The sequence below is a fragment of the Seriola lalandi genome, unplaced genomic scaffold (assembly GCF_002814215.2).
Source record: "Seriola lalandi dorsalis isolate HSWRI2012SDOR001 ecotype SW California unplaced genomic scaffold, Sedor1 jcf7180002054370, whole genome shotgun sequence".
Classification (NCBI taxonomy): Eukaryota; Metazoa; Chordata; class Actinopteri; order Carangiformes; family Carangidae; genus Seriola; species Seriola lalandi.
In genome coordinates, this window is record NW_019524923.1 from 175,745 (window position 1) to 200,200 (window position 24,456).

The 24,456-nt window shown below is 43.1% G+C and overlaps 1 protein-coding gene across 2 annotated transcripts in view; it reads left to right on the forward strand.

The window, feature by feature from the left end:
- The first annotated feature begins 6,703 nt into the window (after window positions 1–6,703).
- The window catches only part of LOC111656773 (uncharacterized), a 31,745-nt gene continuing 13,992 nt past the window's right edge, over window positions 6,704–24,456 (forward strand). The window contains exons 1-3 of one of the 2 annotated variants that reach the window (XM_023408613.2): window positions 6,704–7,173; window positions 13,269–17,089; window positions 19,279–19,353. In XM_023408613.2, the coding sequence (XP_023264381.1) occupies window positions 14,115–17,089; window positions 19,279–19,353 (3,050 nt within the window). In that variant the 5' untranslated portion in view covers window positions 6,704–7,173; window positions 13,269–14,114. The remainder of the gene's footprint in view (window positions 7,174–13,268; window positions 17,090–19,278; window positions 19,354–24,456) is intronic. The other variant, XM_023408615.2, reaches the window with a different exon arrangement.

The following is a 24,456-nucleotide window of genomic DNA, read 5'->3' on the forward strand; positions in this document are numbered from 1 at the left end:
GCAATGTTTCCTCTGTCATGAAAACGATGGATTTACAGAAAGCTTATGTGCCTGTGCTGTAGGAGCTTGGGAGTTATATATGTATATCATGCCATGTCTTAAGAAATATCATGTAATCTAAAAGGATATATTGTGATGTCTGCATGTTAGGATTTGTGACTTCCTCATGGCAAAATTAAATATTGTTTTGCTTGGTGGAATAAGATTAAGAATGACTCTCTTGGTTCTGGGAACAAGCCTTCCAAATTCCCCCTGAGCTCCATATTTATATGGATATAATTTTACTGTAGAGCAGTACACATCATTTATTTATCAGATTCATGGATGGATTATGAGACAATGGCACAGATATGTAAAAGGCCCCTCCTTTCTTCCCACACAGGCAGCTATTGCAGCGGTTTTACATCAGTTGCAGCAACATTTCACAGGTTAACGATAGCTCTAAAGTGCTGCTGCTGTTTGAAAACTACACTTGAACTTCAGCATTTTGTTACAGTAATGATGAAAAGGGACAGGCTGTCCAAAGACTCCTGCCATAGCAAATCCACACTGACTCATTTCCACAATTTAGGAGATCAGGTCAGAATCAATCACTTTATTTAATTTCATGCTCTATCTATTCTTTCTTTGCATTAAAGTCAGTGAATATGCAATGGCAACATTCTATCCATTTGTTTGTGTTTACTGTATTTACATTTAATGCTATTTTGAATGTTATATAAGAACATCAATACCACTATCATGCCCGTCCATTTAATATGAAGCTAGCAAGAATAGCTTAGCATAAAGTCTGGAAGCAGGGGGAAACAGCTATCTCCTCATGTAGCTTCATATTTAGTGTACAGATATGGAAGGAGTATCAATCTTCTTCCCAAAAGTCACCCTGGCATCAAGGTTTTTGCACTTTATATTTTGAATATTTAACTCTTACCTGCTTAGAGAAATTAAAATTAAATTAATCATACAAAATAAAGATCTCTGGCAGGGATGGAGGTTTTCTAGTCAGCTGCTCTTTGGACATGCAGCTGCTCTGGAGCCAAATTATTTAACATTCATTTGTCATATTAGTAAAATTCATATTTACTATGATAAAATTGCAGCTTTATATTATAATTAGGCAAGGCTAGGGTTATTGCCAAACTCTAGAAGATATCAGGAAAAAAGCTGTCCCTTTTTAATCTTTGGCAAGCTGTATATAGGCTGTAGAATACCCTTTGATGTGTGCCTTAAAAACATCAAATGAAATGGACCAAAGCAGATCAGGATGTTCATGGTCGCTGCATCATCACTTTATCAGCATCATATACCTGGAGAACATGTGAGAACTCTGTGCTATATTTAAACAATTTTTAAAGGAATTACATCAAGAGTGTGTTTCAGATTTTTCTGTTGTATCGAATGAGCCCTGTGGCCAATGATTCATCTATTCCTGTGACATTCCTTTAAGACGCTTGGCATCAGTGACATCAGTGTACAGACTCAGTGCTGCATTTCATTCATGTAGCCAAGAGCGAACAGAGACACAACACAGGAGGGTGCACGCGCTACACTCTCATGCAAATACACGGCTCATCATGAAGCATGTACCCCTTATTTACTCTTATACTTATTAATAATTTGCAATTCGTTGCAAAACCATTCAGGGTTCAAATGAAGTAAACAACATTTGAAACGAACTGATTTTTTTTTTTCTTCCTGGAAGTGTGTTGTAATGCAACACTTTAAGAACAACATCACCACCTGGTGGAAAGAGCTACCAACAAGCTTCATGTCCTGAGGCAGTTTTATTTACCACCATCAAAATTCAAGCTGTCATATACTATACAGCCCCATACTGATTAAAATACAACTGTTTTATCCTATAAACTTATTTTGTTAATCACTTTCTAACAATTATTTGAGGCAGACAAGAAGATGAAGAAATAAGAATAATGCAAAGTATTGTTAGTGCCTTCTGGTGTGTAGCAGCAGCCAGAAACCGCTCTCCTTTCACAGTCTATCTTCTCTCCCATTTATTATGTTACCAAGCAGCGTTTTTCTTCTGACCTCCACCCTTGTCTCTAGACAAGAGGACAGACACAGAAAGTCACTGTTCGGCCCAGAAACAAAGCAGGGAAAGTTCCCTCATCCATCAAAGGAACTTAAGATCTCTGACAATGTCCTGGGCCCGGCTTAGATCAAAGAGGGAGATGCCAGCTGTACTCAGGTCCGGCAAATGACTGCCCACCTCATTCATCCATCATGCTTGAAAGTGAGATAGCAAAATAATAAAACCTTTTCAGGTAATGGCCACGGTTAGGTCTCACCATTAGACACGTCTCCTATCCTACAACCTTGTATTAGGCTATGATTGATGACTTGATCTGAGTGTACATTAAAGGATCTGCTTGAAATTCACTTTTTGTTGCCACTCAGACATGGAGGCTGATTAATGGGTGCCAGTGAAACTTGTAGTGTTCTTCTGGTGGCTATGTGGACACTGTGAAAACAAGATCTGATTGGCTATGTGCAGGGAGCCTTTGGATTAGTTTGATAAATAATAATTACACTTCCTGGGCTTACCCCGAGAGGATGGCAACAGACTCATGGGGACAACACAAAGCCCGAGACAGAGAGGAGAGAAAAAGAGATACATAACAACAGCTGCAATGCATGCTATATATACACACTTTTACTATGACATGTTGTTGATTCATATAAGAGTACAGTCATGCTAGCAGCTTTGTAGGCACAGTGGCTAAGCTAGCATGCTGATGTTTAGCAGGTTTATAACAGTGAGGTTTAGTTTATCATGCAAAGTGTTAGACTCACTAAAGTTTGACCTTCAGGTGGCACTAGATGAAAAATTACAGGATCAACAATGTCATTGCAAACTTCCTGATGCCTGTAAGGACCAAATTTCTATTGGTTGACAAACCACCCAGTAATTTCACATTTCACTCAAGATCACCAATGTCAACCTCCTGGTGGCACTAGAGCTACAGTCAGGGGATCACTGTCAGTAGGTATTGTCCTCTGGAGACCACGAATGGACCTGTAAGAAATGTCATGACAATCCATCTTATAGTTGTTGAGATATTTCAACATGGACTAAAGTGGAGGACTGACATTAGCATCCCTCGAGCCAGTCGTTACCATGGCTAAAAAATGTCCATGTTTTCTACAGCCCAATGATCCACATACACAGACAGCGATAAAATGATATTACAGTTTTAATGACAATACTCTCAGCATATGCAGTATATTCAATATAAAATATCAGTAAATACAGTGCATTTATCTCCAGCTCTAAAGCTGTTAGGCTAAAAAGGGTCATTACGGTTAGTATTTTTAAATTCTGGCTAGGAAATGCAACAACATCAACAGTACAACTCTATTGTGGCCTATTAGTATTATCATTTCTGTCATTTCACAAAGCAGGCTGCAGGCAGCTGCTGTGTCTGTGCTTGCAAGCCTCTAAAACTGTAAAATAAAAAATCACACAACTCCCTTCTAATTACCATTGTGATGGTTTAGATGGTGGTCAGCTTCAAACATCTTCAAAATATTATGGACAATAAACAAAATACCACCTATAAACACTGTCAGCAGAAGCGCTTTGTCATCTGTAGACTCAAGGTCCTCTCTGTAGCTGATAGACCACTCCGCCTGTTCAGAAGCCTCATAGAGTCTGTCCTCCTTTCATTATCCTCCACTGCTCCATCTGCTGCCTCACCATGCTGACAGTCTCCAACAGACACACAAATATGCACTGATTCAAATATCACTGGGTCTTTCAGCTCTCGCAGACGTCAACGTCGCTGCAGTCGTGTTACAGCAAAGCTCCCAGTGCAGCACATGACCCTGAACACATCTCCAATCAATGCGTCACTCTGCTTCAACCCGGCTGCAGGTGCAGATCCCGGGGCATGCTCCCGACTTATCTTGGTAACAGATATGATTTAGTCATAAGTTTCAAAGTTGTTACCCTAGAGGTGTAAACAAATTATTACGCCATTGACATTACGTGAATTTTACACCAAAAACAAAAGGTTCTTCAGTATTTTTTTCAGGTTCTTTATAGGGGGATATTTGTAATTTTTATCTGCCGCCGAACGTGGTTTGTTGTCAGGAGCTGGCGGAGGTGATGATCACTTGTCAAGAGCTCCGGTCATCGTTGTTTTGTTTTTGTTTTTGTTCTTTACAGTATCAGAGCTTATAATAAGCCGTTTGAGCAGCGTTACATCTCCAGGGCAGATTGGAGGCTACAGCGACTCGACTGGCTGGGGCTAACCGGTTAGCATGCTAACTTCGGTAGAAGAAGAGAGTTAACATTGGCCAACATTGGCGTTGCTTCCCACCACTGGAGACAAGCTTGGCGAGTTTGATGCTGAGCTCACAACGTTTCTTCTAGACTGGTAAGTAAACAGCTGTTAACGTTATTGCTGGTTATGAGGCAATAGCAAAACGAAATAGCTCCTTTGGCTAGCTAAAGCTACAAATAGCTCCTTTATTTATGTGTATGTAGGATTGTTGGAGAAGTGTGACCAAATAAATGCAGGACTTTTCCTAGTAATGGAGTATATTTGTAGTGTGATGTTGCTACTACAACTTATTTTTGGCTTGTGTGCAGCAGAAACAAGTTGTGGACCAGACACTGACATATCATGACTTTTTAAGTTGATCTGGTGAACTTGTTAGCAAACAGTTACACATCCAGCAGCTATGGAGTAACATTATCCTTCATTTGGAGTCCTACGTCTGTCCACCTGATGAATGTTTAAGTCTAGTATTCACTCTTCTTTGAGCTTTGTTTTTGGTCTCCACCTGCTCCTGAGGGAAATTTCTGGTGCTTTAGCTGCGAAGAGCTCCACATTGTTCACCAGCTAGTTGGTAATTTTGTTTGTGTGCTGAGCGGTGCAGGCAAACGTTAATGTATTTAATAGTCATTTTTCATATCTTTGCCATATATCATGATAAACCGTATATTTGGGAGGGTTGGAAATTTGAAGACGTTGCTTTCGGCTCAGTAAAATGTCTCAACAGTTTTCAGATTTTTCTTAGACTAAATGAGTTATCAAAAACATAATTGGTAGATTAATTAATAATGAAAATAATCATTAGAATGCTGTCCCTCGTGTATGTTAATAGGGAGAACAAAAAATTTGAAACACTTCTCAATATAATGTAGTCCAGTAAAATACCACCATTAACTATGACATTAACAACAATATTACAATACATGCAATAAATGTATAAATCTCTATTAAGGTAGAATTATTATAAAGGTACAATTTATGGCATAGCTATTGTATTGAATTGCAATAGATTGTACAAGTGTACCTAATAAAGTGGCCACTGAGAGTATATGCAAAATTGTCCATGCACTGTACAGAATATTCTCAACAAGGCTTGACTCCATGGTCATATGTATATTCCCTGTGCTCCATGGGTACATTATATCCTATTATATACTATTATGTATCAATATTGCAGCCGGTGGCCTGTCCATTCAGCTCCTATTACTGTAAATTCTGTGGAAATAATTGTGCTCTTTCCATGAAATTGTGTTTGAAATCCATTCGAATGATGATTCCCAGAAACTGGGTCTGAAAGTGTAAAAGTACAACATCTGAGAGATGTAAAAACCAGATTCACTGAGATTTTAATGTAATTCTGATAGAGAGAGAGGCGATAGGACAAGATAAGTGATCAGAGCTGATAAAATGGGATGAGATGTCTCAGCCCTTAAGGCATTTCAGTGTAGACTTTATCTCTCTATCTCCGCTGTATAGAGTGATTTCTACTATCCAGCCTCAGGTGACAACAGCCAGTGCAGTGATGATGGGGTCGATGTGAAACAATAAGAAACAGGAAAAAAAAAAAAGGAATCAATTTATTCTAGTCATAATGCCTGGACAAAAACAACATATTCCCCATGCTCAGAACTTCAGACAGGAGACAACCCAAGCAAAAATGCATGTTTAGTTTTATACAATTGGGTGTTTCACCTTTTAATTTGCATGCACAACACTTACGCATGTTAATTTAGAGAGGCCTGAAAACACTGGAGTGGTTTAACCTTCGCTGACTGTGGATCTGCCTCTTCTTCAGAGGGCCATTGTCCATGTGTCTCTATTATCCTGCTGGTCACGGTTCCCCGGCTCTGCCCCCCGTTCATATGGGAGATATCTGTAGAATAATTCTACCTGTCTGTTCCTATCTCCTTCTCCCTCCTTCTCTCCCCCCTTCTTTCTGCCTCTCTCTATGCATGACCTTTCTGCATTCCTCTCCAGCTGACCTTGGTGTCCTGTCAGCTCTTTCCTATTCCCCACCTCACACTACTAGCGGCTCTCGACCACCAACCCCCTTAAACCACCTCGTGCCCCCTCATTTCCACCCCCTACTGACTGCTTCTATCCTCCTTGTCCCTTGGTTCCGCCCCCTGGATCACTTTTCTCCCCTCTCTCCTCCCCTCTCCTCCTCTCGCTTCTCTCCCTCTTTGCTCTCTGCAGCTGTACATACTCTGCTTTTTAATTAGACAGACTCACTAGCTCCTCCTCTCTCTGCCTCCTACTCTCCATCCCACACTCCTCCCCCCTTTTCCCTCCCTCCCTTTGCTTACAAGGATAGAGGGGCTTGCATGGCGACACAGAGGGGAGGTCATGATGGAGAGACGCAGAGAGAAAGGGGGAGAGAGGAAAAAGGAACAAGACAGAGAGAACTGAGAGGAGCATCTGAGAGGATAACTGCCTGTTTGCTCACTCTTGTGTTCTTGCTCCCCCTCCTGTCCATTCACTTCCACTCACAGCACAAACGCTCAGACAGCTAGGTAGGCACAGCAGAGCTCAGAGCTCTGAGGGATGGATAAAAAGGTTCCCACGTGAAAGGCATGAATCCACGGAAGAAGAGGAGGGTGAGCTAGAAGAAGACACAGCCAGAGAGGAGAGGAGGAAGAGGTGAGGAGGAGAGGAAAGGGAGACAGGAGAGGAGCAGATGGACTCTACACAGAGGAAAGGAAACGGTGCGAAGCTCACCGAGCAGCAGTGACAGAGAGGTGGGAATAAAAGCAAACATGAACGTCAGAGGGATGGAAGAATGGGAAGAAGAGACGTGAAGGAACAGCGGAGAAGAGGAGCGAGCATTTGTGGGGGAAAGAGACAACACAGAGGGAAACAGGAAGAGAGGGATGTGGTATGTGTGACTCCGTTCTCCGTCCTGATGGAAGATAGTACAGCAATCTCCCCATCAGCCTGCTCTTAGCATCACCATAGAGATAACGAAGTGAGAAAAATCAGAGCTGAGGACAGATTTAAAAACATCATACAAGTATCTGTTTTTATTTCGAACAGTGACACATTAGTATCTTTTACTTAATGTTTTGTTTTGGCTCTTTTTACATTCTGCTGTACAATGGAAAGAAAGGCAGTGTATGTCCTTGCAGGCGTGCACACACGTGCAGCATACATTTTGTTTATGTGTTTGGCAGGTGTGTGTGTGTGCGTGCGTGCGCACATATTTATTCTGACAATGGGGGTGTGTTCCTTTCCTCATAGTGTGGCTGTCTTTGTGAAATGAGATTGTACGTGTGTGTGCGCGTGTGTGTTTGGGTACTGGGATTTGCTTCACTGCAGGTGTGGGAGTTATTTTCTGAGATTGTGCAGCTTTATGAGAAGCTTTAAAGAGTGAGGAGCTTAGATTGGTCTGTCAGTGATGTAGCTTTGCAGATTCCAGCAGCGTGCTTTCATTGCATATTTGTCATGAGCAGGACTGTTTGTGTGTGTATGTGTCTTGTGTGTGTGTGTGTGTGTGTGTGTGGTGGGGGGGGCATATACGCAGAAAGTTTGAGGAGGAGGAGGAGGAGGAACTAAGTGAGGGAATTCCATTTGTATGGATCTGTGTGTGTGTGTGTGTGTGTGTGTGTGTGTGTGTGTGTGTGTGTGTGTGTGTGTGTGTTTGTGTGTGTGTAAGCAAAGTCCAATGCATCAATGCATGCTGTTCTGGCTACATGAGCATTTAATTTTGCAGATTCATGTAAGTGATGTGTGAAATTGTTAATGCGTTTCAGTAACATTGCTGTGCTTTAACATCATGATGATACATTCAGGAGCAATAGTGTATTGTAGTTTGCACATTCTTCTCAATTAACTTGTCGCTTAGTAATTGTGTCATTGACATGCATGATACAAATCTAATTGCACATGTGCTCTCTCATTCATGCATGCATGCACTTGCAACGCCACGCATACACTCACCACGCACAGGTGCACATTTGTACACACACACATTTGCTGCGTGAAGAAACGCTGTGCTGTTAATCCTGTCTGTCGTCGCACAACTCTTTTCACTTGTTCTTTCACACTCCCTCTGCTCCACACTACAGTATCGTTCCCTTTCATCTTATCTCATCAGCGTGTCTTTTACGGGGTCAGCTATCTCCATCTCCCAGCTTCGTCTTTCCTGTCTACCACTTAATCCTTTTCTCACATTGCTTATAAATCTGTCATCTGTCCTCACCGCTTCATTTTCTCTCTTTACCTAACAGAAGTGAATGTACTCCTCTCTTATTCCTTTACTTTAATTTTCTTTTTCCACGCTCTGATAATCTGTGTGTCTGCTGGCCAGGTGTTTTCGCTGGACTGACAGCGATTGGGCTTCATAGGTAACACACTATGATGTACTCTTGGTACATTAGTTTAGACAGGGACATTGCAGCAGAAAGTAACCCCCAGGGAGAGGGGCCACCTGTTCTGTTTTGCTGCTGATAATTCACACGGAGAAGTTTGGAACATTTAACCTCTCCGAATCTGTGACAGAGTGGAGAAGAGAGACACAAAAGCTAGAGCACAAAAGAACTAACCAGCCAGAGAAACAAGACAATTAGGCTGCAGAATGAGTGCAAGAAAGAAAACAATGTTTACTCTGGCTTTCTTTCACAGATACCCAAACATCCTTGAATTTGCTCACAGTTGGCTAAGTATGCTTATCACAATCCATTGGCCTACATATAGGGATTTCATATTAGGCAGAGGATTTTGGTCAAAAGAGGACAGATGGAACAAATCATTTCTGGCACTCACACTCTAAAAGTTAGCAGTAATCCAGCCATCCTTCAAGGAAACTGGAACAAGTAGGGTGGCCGCACTATCCTCTTTAGTAATGAGCTGGCCAGTGACTCTGCGAGCCAACGTTTATGTTTGTTTGTGGGACTGTGAAAGTGATGTTTAACCTTGAAATATTTGCATCCTGTGCTGTTGCATAAATAGGAGTGTTAGTATCTCTTGAAGGTTCCGCAGCAAAAACATTACGATGATAAAATTTTCTGCATTGAATTCTGGGCGGCTGTGTCTATGAGGATCAGATCATATGTGTGTAACCACTTATGTATGGTCCTTTCCGGGTGGAGGTAGTGGGGCAATTATTGGGATTATTCCTGCGTATTCTTTTTTCTTTGTTGCTTTGCATTAAGTTTTATTATCATACTTGGTATGCACCATATACTGTATGTATCATGTGTCTGCAAGTATTTATTTGTGTTCTTGTTTCTCCCTTAAAACACTGTGAGCTAGCAGGGAGGATGCATGGGAAGGCGGTAGCAGTAGAAGGTAGCAGTTGGCATGTAGAAGCTAAGTTCATGTCATGGTGCTTCCATGTTTGCTTCATCGATCAGCAATTTTCCACTTGGAAAATAGCTTTATTTTGGCAGAAAAAAAAAACAAAAACAGAACTTCCTTGCTCTCTGTTTGCAGAGGTTGATATTGTAAAACTTATGCTGCAGCTAGTGCCTGGTGAAATATGGCTATTGCAGCAATGGCTGACTGTAACTGGCCAAATTGGATGCCACTACACCGTCATAAACAAACTAGCATTTGCATCTTGCTGCTATTACTCCCAACTGACAGGAATAACAATGGTCGTGTTCACCATGTTGCCTCGTATATATAATGAATCAAGAATCATAATTTCATTTGTATTTGTTTGTGTTTGTGTTAATTTAATTTGCTGTTAAGCATGATCAGGCTTAAGGTTTCATCAGTCAGAGGCAGCTACATCAGTAACGCTGTTTCTTGCCCTGAGTAAAAGCAATGAAGATTTTTTGTTTTCAAAACCAGATGCCAGACTAGTGAAGATGATGCCCTTACTTGCTTTACGTCCATGATGTACTTTACATATTCTTTTACTTTACATGTTTAGCTGACTTCTGCTTTAGATTTGCTTATGTATGCATGTGGACATACAAGTCTTTGTGCATTCTCCTTTATGGGCTTAACTGCATTTTTTTAATGCACTTGTTCATTTTATTGTATCAAATGAAATGAAACAGTGTTTGAGACATTGCTGTGCCGTGCTCCGCTGCACACAATGCTTAACCTAACAAATATTCATCTACAGGCAGCTCTCAAGGAGTTGTTCTTGAATTCAAGATCTATTTGGACAAGAATACAAACACCACAAAGGCTTATGCGCTTTACATCTGTTCTGTCAGCTGACTGTGTTGTAAATTCCTCTGACAGAGTGCAGGTATAACTCTTACTCTTCCTTGTGCTCACAGGACCAATAACTGATCATATAGCTTTGCTTAGTTCCTCTCCAGTTCCCCCTTAAATGCCCTGACACGCTGATGCTCCTGATTTGCCACTTCACTGAACCCTAACCATGACATTTCCTCTGCTGCCAGGGGTTGTTCCCTCCTGCTTTGCTCCCTGTCCCCCTCCCTCTGCCTTGTCTGTCTCCCACCGCCTCTTCTCCCTCCTACTTATTCAGATTCCTACTCCTCTCAGTTTGCTATGTGTCTCATAGCATCTCTAAATATAACCAAGCATGTCTACCTCCTCTCCTTCCTCTTCCTCTCTGTGCCTCCTCTTCATCTCAGTCCTGTCTGACAAATTTAAGCGTGCCTAGACAATCCGATCTGACATGCCTTTACATAACAATTCAATCCACAGCACCTTCCACCTCCTCAGCACAGTGAGACCCAAAGGTGTGTTATTGGCATGGATGCAATTCTCAACATCCCTGAAAGACTCAGGCTCAGAATATTATTAGATCTGCGCAGCCAGACTCTTGGCTTCTTGAATTTTGCATGCATCAGATATGTTTCTCAGAGTCAGCATGGCTTAGCACAAGGAGATCAGATGTGACCTTAGCATTATCATCACACACACATACAGAGTCATAAAACCACACACACAGGAAAGAGGATAGAAGCCTATATTCACAGTAATGCCTTCTCAGAGAGGTAGGCAGCTAGCAAGGAGGCTGTAGTAAATCTTAAATAATAACCGCAAAGAGTTATGACCCTTGCTGGCATTATGCCGTTGCACACCTTCCTCCTCCTGCCTGGTGATTTATCTCTTGTCTGCCAATAAAGCTCAACATGAAAATGTCACATGTGGGAAAGGGCTGGCCTCACCCACAGGAGTGAGGCCGTGCAGCATTAAGAAGGTCTGAATTCATTAAAGTGTCAGCGTAAATTTTGATCCGAGGGTTGTTGGTAGATCAAGAGGGAGGAAGGGATGTGAGACCAAAAGAGGCGGCAGGAGCGAGTGGTGGTGGTGGAGGAAGCAAGAAAGATACGACTGACAGGGGTGGAAACAAAAAAGGAGAGGGAGCAGATGGAAGAAAGATAGAAAGAGGGCAGGATCAGGATGACACCCCACTGAATGAGTAAGGGTAATGGTCCTGCGACGGGTGGATGAAGCTCAGAGGAAAATCTGTCTGGGTGAAGGTTGACAATAGAGTACTTTTTAAGAGGTGGGGAGGAGGACTGACAACTGGTGTGAAATGGCATATTAATGGATAATGGGAGAAGTAGAAACATGATTTTTATCTAGGCAGAATTAAGAAAAAAAATCATCATCAAGGTCAAATGGACAGTGTAGATCAGAACAGGTCAGTAATATGCCACAGACGTGCCTTTGCTTTTGTTTTCTAGCCTCGGTAGTGCAGGATTCAGTCCTCCCCGGCTGAGTGAATGTGTACTATTACCCAGAGTGATTTGGTCTTCTATGTGAATCATAGTTAAACAGCTCATCTGTATACACTGCAGTGATAAGAAAGTCAAATGAGAAAGAATCCCGTGGTTTGTTTCTAAATCCATTAATATATCTAATATATAGTATGTATGGCAGCTATTTCCCCTCAAGGTTCTGTCTGCTGTGACTTTAATCATAATTAATCCTAATAACCATGTTTTTAAAGGGGTTGACGGTGGGGGTGCGGTTGTGACAAAGATCCTCCTCTTCAGAGCTGGAGAGAGAAACAGAGAAAACAGTGGACGTAAATAAAAGTGGCAGCCCCTCGGGTATCTCTCTCCCTAAATAACCTGGGAGCTGTGAAGGAGTCACTAATTACCCCTCCCACAAAAGAGAGGGGGAACAGAGTAACGGCCAGTCACACTCGCACACAGAATTAGCCCGGGCCTGTCAATGTCAGAGGCTATCACAGGGAGATAACAAGGCACGGATCCATATATTGTGTAAGGCAAATGACAGCATCACGCCTGACTGCCAGTGGCATGGGCAGGAAATGGAAGTGATATATATACGTATCAAGGCCATAGATTGTCAAAAGCGGAGAACAGAATCAGAGTGACGAGAACATACTACTAACTACAGCATGTCGGACAGACTGTCATACAGTGACCAGATGAATCAGAAAGGATGTCGCCATGGCAGATCATCAAGGACTGATAACAGGGCCACAGACTGTTAAACATGGAGGAAAAGAAAAATCTGTAAGACACACACACATATGAGGAATGAAATAAGAGTCATACTGTGTGCCCATGAACAGGAATAATACTGTGTACCACCAGTACTGCTGCTGCTGCTACTTCAATTCAGCTACTTTTAATAGTAGTGTTAGTAATACCTACATGCATATGTACAGAAGACATAACAAAAGGGAATTGCAGGTAGAGCAATATGAAATAGACATAAAACATAAGTATCCCCTTCAGCCAGTGTGAATGGGCCTTAATTACAATCTCTTCTCTTGTTTTTGGATGGATATTTCTCTATTGCTGATGATATACCTAGTGTTTTTCCTATACTCTGTTTTTCTTTCGCCACCTCCATCCTTTCATTACTTTCTCTGAATTGATGTCTTCTTTTCCCGTTCTGCATTGACCCCGCTCTCATGCATTTTTAAAATAGCTGCCTATCTTATATCTTCTTCATTATCCCGAGGAACAAGCACTTTGTGTTTCAATGGAAATGCAATAATACGGAAACAATTACAGTCTCTTACTCCTTTTCTTTCTCTCTCTGTCTTTCTGCTGTCTTCAGGAGCTCCCTGTGTCTTCAGCCATGAGAGAGTGACTCACTGAGAGAAGAGCTGTGAAAGAAAGAAACAGGGTGAGAGGGATAAAATCAAAAGGAAGAGAGGGAGAACAAAAAAAAAAAAAGTTACAGGAGATAGGCCATTATGGGGAAGAACGCAGGCCCATCACATACTTTGTCCATCCAATCTCCTGAGGGCCCAGGGGACAACACAGGCAGACAAGGAGGGCCCGCCAAGTAGACAAGCCAATGTGATGGGCACAGAGAGGATGGACAAGTTGCACTCCCCTCCTCCGGCCTCATCAAGAGTTCATCTCCCTGGAAAGTTAAAGAGAAATGGAAATAAGAACCAAAAGTGCACAATTTCTGAAGACATGGAACAAGTATGGACACTTCTCCCGTGCAGATTTTAAAGAATATTTGATGCTGCATATATTTATTTTTGTATGAACATAAGAGTAAAGACCCACAATGTTCTTTGGGTTAGCATTTATCTGAGTTATCTATACTCAATTTCTACTTGATGTGCTTAATATTGCTACATGTTGAACTGTGAATATGGTCATCCATCCTTTCTTGAGGACAATCTTACTCGCAAAGGAAGTCCTTGGTATATAGATCTGAGATAACCTGAGCGGCTGCACACAATCCTATAAAGAGACAGCTACATTCTCAGTCTGCTCTGGGATGAAACTGGAACTCAGTCAATCAATTGTACAGATCTCTCACTGTTATAACTAATGTAAAGGAGAGGTCACTTCTCTTGTTGACACACTAACACAACTGGGCTTTTACAACATCAAACTGCCTAGAGAGCCTGTGGATGTTGGGGGAGCAAGAGAGACAAGAGAAATGGTGAGCAAAGAGCCCAACCACTTGCTCACAGGCCAAACCAACGGCAAGAGCACTTTGGCGGACAAGTTGCCCGGGACAATGACTGTGCGCTCTGTTCTGCTCAATCGAGACTCCCCAGATATTGAGAGCCGCCTCAAGCGGCGCCGCAACCGTACCCACCAGGTCCGCTTTAAAGACCTGGAGGATGGCAGCAGCAGCAGCGGCAACAGTGGAACAGGAGAAAACAATAGCCATCAGAGGCCTGCCACAGACTGTGACAGCCCACATCCTCTTCGTAAACACAGCAGCAGATCCCCCCAGCCATGGACCGACAGGGATGGGCCGCGGACCGACAGTCTACCTGGCCAAACCTCTGTGGTGGGGGCCGTTCGTGGAGACATGGCAAGTACTATAGAAGTGGTGGCTGCTTTCTTAGCCAGGGCCCCTCCCCATCCATTGACGCCGGGTCCCACCCGTCGATGCTGGGCTCCACCCCAGACTAACTCCCTAACCTTGCCAATGACACGCAGGCCCAATACAAGCACCAGCACAGCCATCCAGACCTCCCCATGCTTGAAAAAGCCCCAGTCCCTTTCTTCCACCCACACACGTAGCCACAGCCTTGGGGACTCAGTAGGCGTGGATGGGGATGACGAACATGACTCTCAAGATGAATATCTTACGCATAACCATGTGTTGCTGCCTGGGTCCAAGGACCAGAACGGTCCTCCTGGTCCTGGGGATCGAACTGTGGTGGAACGGAGGTCTAGAGCCTCAAGGACAGACATGAAATCAGCTGTGAGTGTGGTAAAAAGCTCAAGGCACAGCTGTCCCCCTTCAGTCCTTCACAGCGCTGAGCCATGTCACTGTTCCTCTGTATCCTGCCGTGATGGCCCCAAGCGGCAGGGAAGCAGCACTCCATCGACGGTCAGGAGGAGAAAGCGGCTGAATAGGACAACAAGTGATCCTGGAAAGGAAGTGCACTACTGCACTACTCCCACTCAGACTGAGAGCCCCAGTCCGTCCCCGCCGCTCGCAAACACCAAACTCTGCACCACTCAAGTTCAAACTGAGAGCCCCTCCCCATCGCAAAACTCAAAGTATTGCACCGCCCAAAGTCAAACTGAAAGCCAACATCAGTCTCCACCTTTGAGTGATAAACAATGCACAACCCAAATTCAAATCCCCAACTCTTGTCCAGCCCTACCTCCAAATGCGGAACAGTGCACCACTCAAATACAAACAGACTCTCCCCGTCGCTCGCCTTTAGATAATCAACCTTGCGCCACCCAGACACAAACGTGCAGTCCCTGTGCTTCCCCACCTCTCACAGTAACACCCAGTTCAGTGCAAATTCAATCTGAGAGTCCCGTGTCCCCAACTGAGACTCAAGACCCTCCCACCACCCAAATAACTACTGTGCCTTACTCTACCTCTCCCCCACCTACAAGTGCACCACCACAGAACCCTGAACACTGCGCTAAGCCACCTTGCTCCTCTACAGCCAAGCCAACTTGCACCACCCCACCTCCGCCCATAGCACTGCCCATTCCTTGCTCCACTTCTGCACCTACTGTTACCCAACACCCTATACCCTATTTTACTGTTGTGTCACCACCAACAACCCCCAGCACAGCTGTTGTCTGTGCCACTCCTTCCTCAACTGCACCATCATGTCCCACTCAAACCTGCACCTCTCCGATCTCAAACACAACATCATCCACTCCCTTAACCTGTTCCACCCCTACCCCAACTGCAACCCTCAATGTAACTCCCGTTGACCCCCCCAGACATCCAACCACTGCCCCAAACGTGACACATCAACCCCTGTACAATGCATCAAACGCTGCACCTCCCCCAAATCTAACACCCTGTACGTTTGTAACTCAAACTGCCCTGTCTTGCACCTCTATATCATATTACACTACCACACACCCAGCTGGTCCCCATGCCCCTCACCCGAATTCTACTTCACCTTCTTATGCGACTCTAATACAAACTGTATCTCATTGCAACATCCCATGTCAAGCGCTTCAAAATACTTCCTCTGCCAACACAGGCATAACCCCCTACTCCTCCCCCGTCCCAAACCTAAAATCTTGCACTTCTCCGCCTCCACTTGTGAAAACTTATGCGTCCACTCTTCCAAATGTGCAACCGTGTGCAACACCAACTAAAACTGTTCCTCTGTACTCTTCCACATTTCGTGCTGCGCCACCATACACCCCCCCCTCTCAGGCCTCCTACAATGCTCAGGATAAGAGGGGCATTCGACTTCCACCTCCTCCCCCACCACCTCCGCCCTACACGCCTCGTAAAAAGGGAAATGATCCACCAGGTCCTGCGATCCGAACACCCATGCTCAGGGCAGACAGCAAGGCCAGCGAGAAAGATAAAGACAGGGAGAAGGAGAAAAAGGAAGGTATAAAATGTACAGACTCACCCAAGCTCTGTGAGAGAGCCAGCTCTCTGAAGCACAGAGCTCAAACCCCGCCAGTTGCTGTGATGAAGGGAGAGAAGCAGTCCTCCTCATCCTCTCCTGCCAAGGCCTGTTTTAAGCCCAGCTGTCTCAGCTCAGCTCAGGCTCAGCTTGGGGCACTACACAAAATGCTCTGCTCAGGAGCCAACGCCAGGCCCAACACACCCAACAGCCAACACCCTCTTCCTCCAAACCAGCAGGGTTGCTCTGGAGCCAGGGGCTGCTCTGCTCCTGGGGAGCGGTCTACAGCTGGGCCCCTGACTGCCACCCAAGCTGACACACTAAGACAGGTCCAGGAAATCCTGGGAGGGTTAGTGTCTGGGGCAAGGTGTAAATTGGACCCGTCCAGAGTGACAGAAAAGCTCCTGAGTCCCAATGGACCCCTGCATGATATTCGTAGCCTGCAGAACCAGCTCCACAGCTTGGAGGGGGTCCTGGAGACCAGCCAGAACACCATTAAGGTCCTGCTGGATGTCATTCAAGACCTTGAGAAGAAGGAAGCTGAGAGAGACGGGTGAGGCAATATTTTATTTCGGTAGGACAGTTTACATTATAAGAATGACAAGGTAATGCCTGCACACTGTCTCCAAACCACAGATCTTTTGTCAGGTTGTAAGATACTAAACTTACTACTGTTTACCTGATGACAAAAATAAGATGATTTACACTGTGATAACTCTCCAGAATTGCAAAATCCTGTCTCATAGCATTCTAAGGTGCTGTGCAGTATTTTGGCTTATTATTTGGTTTATATTTCATTGCCTCATCAGTATCTGAGTTGTGTTGCTGAAAGCAGAGCAGTTTTCCAAGCAGTTAAGAAATGACACTTAAAAATCAGAGCACAAAGTAAATGTCTTAGAGGGCGTCTTCACTGAAATGATGCGAAGACCATTCAACCTCAGTTTGGATTTCACATTGCAGGGCAAATGAAACCAGGATCACAGTATTGTTCTTTGCACCACATGTCCAAGGTGGTGTTCAAAGTTATTGTTAACAGTAGTGTGAAATGTTGCATAGCCCAGGGTTAAATCTGGGGTTTTGAAAAGGGTTCGCCTTAGTTTAAATGTAGTGTGAAAGCCCTGGGCCAAAAGATGAGCTATCCCACATTTGAAGTTGTAAATGTGAAATGACTGGAGGCCTCGGGCTAATGGAGCTGTAAACCCAGGGCTAACGGGGGGCTCTCAGCCCAGGGCAGAGTGCAGTGTGGAATACCATCTGGTAGTCTGTGGCCAAGATGAATAGATAGATAGATAGATAGATAGATAGATAGATAGATAGATAGATAGATAGATAGATAGATAGATAACAGGGCGGGAGAGAAGAACAAACAGTAGGAGTACGTAAATTATGAGTGCCTGGTATTTCGGAGACCTGGAAAGTAAATGTCAGCATGTAGCCTAAGTGCCTGCTGTTTTATTCTCAGACAGTTAATTTCTCGAGTAAGATTCAGGTTCTCTCTGCACAAAAACAAATGAGAGGCAGACATGATAATGTGACCATAGCTTTGCACTAAAAGACTGTCTCGTCTCTCCTGGAAAGGAGTAGACAAGTGGGTTGTTGCAGGCATATTATTCCTCACCAAAAAGGGAATATCCACAACCCAGCAGTAATAACCTTCCTGCATCATATGCTGTGAATATTACAGATAGATGGTTGTTGTGCCTAAGCTTTTGCTGTGATGCAGCCACTCTATTTATAGGCAATCCCAGCATTGTAAGCATTGTAAATACTTTTGCAACAAAAAGCTGTGTGGACAGGACACAATGAAAAATTGGGTAAGAATGAGAAGGAAAAGGAGACACAAATAAAGAAAAGGAAATACCTGATTGAAAGGAAGACAGAAGGCAGGAGAGCATATGTAGTTATTTTTATGAAGTCTCATGCAAGTCTCAACTTTCCATATGCTAAAGAATTTATGTCATGTCAGACCACAAGGAGACATTTGGGAGATTGGTTGCACCTATTTTGCAGCATCTCTTTCCTCATGTATATATGCAGCAGGCGAGGCTAGATAGAAATCAGCATTTGGCTGTCATCATGTTGGTGGATTCAGATGCTCCACGCCTCTTAGTGTAAACCCTTTACCATTCTCATCAAGTCTTTAATTAATCTGCTTCCTACATTGTAAGCTGCTTAGTAATTTCTCCCGCCTTATCACACCAAAATAGTACACGATGCTGGGACAAGAAAACTCTTGGATAGGAAGCGACATACACGGATGGATGTGTGTCTATGAATCCATGGAAAGTGCTTGACTGATATCTGAGCAGCGTAATCCAAATCACACTGTTAACACTAATGCCAACACTATACTTTGACATTTGAACATGTGACTGCGTGATCGGCCGTCTCATAAAGTGACATATCTCGCATGCTCCGGTATAAGAAATCAGTGGTGGGACTAAGTCTAATGCATGCAGACTTGACTTTTACCTCATAAGCATTATCTTATGCCTGGAGTGATATGGTGACTCATGGTTTACGTAACAGCCTGAGCCTGTTGGAAGGGGTATCGTTCATTAAAAAATGATCAGGGGTGATTTCAGAGAGGAGATTGGTATATTTGCAAGGATGTGTGCGTGTGCCAGAAATCCGGTTCGACAAGGGAGAAGATAACCTGAATATGTCTTTGTGGGCTCACACAAACACACACACAACATCACTCTTTTACCCCTGATATGTCATCTCTGTGCTTCTCAACAGAAGACATTCCTACAGGACCGGACAGGACATTGAGAACTGTGGGACCTGCAGGGACTGTGCCTGCATCATCTACAGGTATGTGGCTGGATGCTATGCGTGGATTTCTGCATATTTATTGCTTGTTTTACATGTGAGCAGCGAGAGTGCAGTGCGTGTCTCGGTGCACAGTTATGTGCACCACGCTGTCATTTTGAATCACGTCAGTTTTGGGAGTTCAGTTTTTATGGCTTGGCAGGATCGTCGCTCTGCTCTGTGTGACAGCACAGCCGGATGCAGCACTTTGAGTATGGCCACTCGTTGCGGGTTTGATCACTGAACACAAGTTACAAGAGACTGATTAAGGCTTATCCCACACACACTCTCATGCTCTCTCTCTCAAATTTAATGAGGTGAGCAACAACACAGACTTAAGTCGTGCACCCGTGTGAGCTCCCTCTTTTTTTTTTTTCCCCTCCCTCCTCCTCTATACTCTTCTCATTTTTTCTACTCTCCTTATCTCTCTTTTACACACACAGATGCACAGATGACACAGTGTCAAATACGCAAACACACACACACGCAGTTACTGCATAATCATTCCGCTCTGAGATTTGAATTGAAATCAATCAATTAACAAACTGGATTTCACACTTTACAGGAGGGTGAAGAAAAAGCAAAAAGAAAAGTGTGGATTGCTATGAAATTGAAATCCCTGTCTCTTAGTTGTAAATGTCAAAACTGTAAAAAGGGGGAAAATGAGGGATATTAGCAGAGGAGGCGAATCTTGTCGAGGGAGAGGAGAAAGAAAACAGTGGAGAGAGAGAGAGAGAGAGAGAGAGGAGGGATGGCTTTCAGAGTGCTTACATGCACAAATATAATTTGATTATGACAGGATTAAGGCAGTACTCTGATTATTAAAACTTTCATGTAAACACCTTACAGGGGTTGTGTTTGTCAAATTATGTAATAAATCTCAGAAAGCATAACCCAATTACCAGGCCAAGATTCATCATCAGTCTTTTTAATTGTGGACTGGAGCTGTGAGATGTGGCATGTATGCACCTTAGACTGATTACTTCCAATGATTTGATTCTGCACACTCACCTACCCACTCATTTATTAATAATACTTCTTTATTTATTTATTTATTAATGGCTAATAAGGTGTTTCCTGTAGCTACAACACATCCTCAATGTTAAAGGGATTATCAAACAAATGATATTATTGCTGAAGCTGAGTTACTGTAAACCACATAAATAATTCAGTCAGACCATTACCCTAACCTGGTTATTCAGTCATTTATTTATACTGTGTATGCAAACCTCCCCCGATCAAGGAACAGAAGAAGAAGACAGACAGTGGGGGAGGACAAGAAGAGAGACAGTTGAGGATAAGAGAGTAGAAAGCAAAAAAAAAGAAAAAAGATCTGAGAAAAAAGATCTGAGATTTAGAAATGGAACAAGAGAGAGAGAGAGCTGAGGGAGAACAGGCCTATAAAGAAAATGATTCATTCAGAAACTAAATACAGCTTCATCTTGAAAGATTAGAATATTACAGTGAGGGTTACTGCTCAGGAACGTCAGTCTGAAGCGGTGGTAGTTCCTCATCTTGAAGACAGAGAATAAGACATACAGACTGAGAGAGGAAACGTGACAGTAAATAAGTTATCATTATGGCATGTTGTACTGTGTTCCTCTCCTAGGTGGCCAGTCTGAAATATTACACTGCACAGTCAAAATCCCAAGCCACTGTTTTATGGTCAGATGAGGACTTATCACTCAATCACCTGTCAAGTCGACACGCTTCTTTCATGTGTGACAAGAGGATTTTCCTGCTTTGAAAGGGGAAGAGATTTTCTTTTCTTTGAGGTTCAAGTTGAGCTGAGTCTAAAAAGAGAATTTGTCAGTGACAGAGAAAAAGGTGTTGGAGGGGGGAAAAAGAAAAAAAAAGATAAAGTGAAGCCTGAAAAGGAGTGAGTGATGGAAAAGCCATGAAATCTGACAGGACAGATTCCATCAATTAAAAAGCTTCTTCAAGAAGTCTTAGTCCTCAAAGGAAAGCACAGCTCAGCACACCACACACTATCAATCTACTTGAAAAGCTTATAGAGGAATTTATTTAGAAAAATGAAAATAATTTCAGATTGTGAAGGATGCAGATTCAAGAACATTTGTCCCCATCCAATAAGCTACTAATAAATATGACCTGAGTAAATCTAAAGCTACACAACTTTATTTTCAAGCTGCTATGATCAATATATTTTTATAATAACAATAAATGAAATGACTAGGTATGATGTGAAAGGGATCGCTCACAGAGAAATATCCCCCAATTCTGCCGTTCTCCTCAGCTCTACACAGCGTTACAGCGTGTTTCAGCCCATTGTTTTGGGTTGCTGGTTCACAGCTTTACTGTTTTAGCTGTTTTCATTTGGGCTTCCTCTCAGTATGTACACATAAAAAAAAGAAAAAATCAAGCAGTATGCGGTTCTGACTTATAATTTACCATTGTTAAAACTTCCTGCTGTATTTCCAAATTAACAGCTACACAGCTTTAAAACAAACCTCCCCTCAAATACAAACCACGTGTAATAAAAAAATATTATATAAATAATAAGATTATTATACAAGTCAGAAAATGAAGCAGAAAAAGCTTTATTTTTTTTTAAACTTACAGTAGCCTGTAAGCCACAGCCACTGAATACAGGTATGAATACATGTATATATGTGACATAAACAGATACAGATAATAGCTCTGCGTTGTACCAGGTGTTTATGGCAAAATAACTCTAAAAGCCCACTTCACGCTTCCTGCGCAGCATCAAACAGCAGCTAAGGTTAGCAAGTACCTACTGAAGCATTTAGCAGCTAAAGAGCCAGAAAACAGCTGAAAGTGAATATTGAACCTACAGTATTGGGGCGGCCGGAAACACAACTAGTATTACTTAAATCAACTTGAACCAAAAGGAGAATATTAAGGGGAAGATCAGGGTAAATAGCAGGAAATAGTGAACATTTCTTAAAAAAAAATAAAATGTGTTTGCATACAGAGCTTTGTTCTCCAGTTACTCAAGACATCTTTCAGGGCAACGCTTATATAAAAATGCTAATGACACTTCAAGCATGCAAATGTAGATACTTGTGGCTACAGAATGTAACATTTTGAACATTTTGTACCCAACCAAGACTCATAAATAAGCACTTCATTTGTTCTGCTTTTTAAGGGTCTCATATTACAGGAAGAATAATGCATGATGTATGTGATGTTATTTATCCAGCACCAGTGGCACATTAACTGCATATTTATACGTGAGTGTGATTGTGTGGCCGTGCAGGAGTGTTAATTAGTGAGTGAAGTGGTGATTTTCTCTCCATTTTATTTATTTTTTTTTTTCTGTTTTGCTAATGGCAAATGTGCTGTGTGAAACAAAGTAGGGAGGTCTAACAAGGAACTGTTGTGCTTAATCCCCATGGAGTGTGCGGAGACGGCAGCCTTAATCAGATCTGTGCTGTGCTGCTTTATCTCTGCTGCTCTGACTATTGCTCGATCACGCATTTGGCTGGAGGAGCTCGATGGGCTGCTACTCTGAGATGGATTAATGACTCTCTGGACCATACGATTTCAGCTAAACTATGAGTCCACAAAGAGGTTTTTTTTTTTCTTCCCAAACACAATCCGTCATTGCCTTCGCTGAACAGCAGATAATTGAGAAAGGGGCTGCTGAAGAAGCAGTCTTGCTTGCTCTTTCTCTCTTCCCTGCTTGCTGCTATCTGTGGGGATGCCACTCATGCTTGTTTAGTATCTGTACTGTGGCATCATTTCACACTTGTATTGTTGTCTCTCTCTGCTCCTCTCATTTACAATCTGGGCTGACTCTTTAAGCATCCTGTTTGTCAATGAATGCCTCCTCACATCACTGATACGCATATGCATGCCAGTGGTGGTAGAGTGGAGGAGTCCTCCACTGAGTCTCCAAGACTCGTACAACGAAGGCTATAGACTGATCCATTGGGAGAGCTTGAGACGAACATTTTGTGACAGCGCCTACAGTAACAACTCATCACTCGCCATTCTCACCACACACCCATCATGAATCAGCGCTTCCTGACGCACATCTCCACTGACACAACATCGCATGACAGGAGTGGATACTTGCACGCTGTCTTTCGATTGCGATAGACCAGAGAGTGAGGTGGTGGAGCATAAGAGACACTGGAGACTGGGCACCGGGAAGGAAACTGGGATGACTCTTCATGCATCTCAATATCTCCAACTTTTTTTCTCTGTACCTCTTCCGTCTACACTCTCTCTCTCTCTCTCTCTCTCTCTCTCTCTCTCTCTCTCTCTCTCTCTCTCTTTTTAACAAATGCCTAACTCTAGGGTGCAGTGAAATATTCATCCACATAAAAACTTAATCACAGTGGCTTTAAAAGATTTTAAAAAGTAATAATAGTGTTAAAAGAGACCTGGAGACATCTCTCTGTTGGCCTGGTGTGGCTGAAGGATGGCTGCCAGACACGTTTGTCCAATAGATCCCCAGGATGGAGCGGTGCTGCATGTTTTGCATGGTTAAACAGGCAGTAAAATGTAGGCTGATAAGTTTCAGAGAGAATAAATTCATCATGTTAAAAAAAAAAAAAATCCTAACGGCACATGAGGACATAACATGAATATCAGCTCTCTGTGCACCTGAGTCAAGGGAATATGGAGAGCTCGTACTCTAGAGTGGAGAATCTAGTTGGAAGAACAATGTATAGTGTCTTTGCTGTCACTCAAGGCAGCGTTAAGAGCTGTGGGCCGTGGTGCGTGGAGCCCTCATTCACATTACTCCTGCCCTCTATAATGTGCTTCTGTCTACTTCCCCGTCTCCAGAGTGCCACTTCTCAGCTTGGAGTCTCTTGGAGTGAAAGTCTCCTTTCACTGCCTTTGATTCACTTTCTCATGTGGCCCAGAAAGGCATAGCAGTCCAATTCAAATACTCTCCACATGGTCCAAACACTTGCCCATAGCTACTGACAGCTTCTCATTGTCCTGGTTTTATCCAGAGGAATATGCTATTTTACAGACATCAGAAAGAGGCGCCTTTTCCAGTAGATTGCTTGTGTCACTTCCTCCACTCCCTCTCCCCACTTCTCCGTTTTTCTGTGCTTTGAATATAAATACATTTCACACCTAAATGGGGATGAGGAGAAGTGGTGC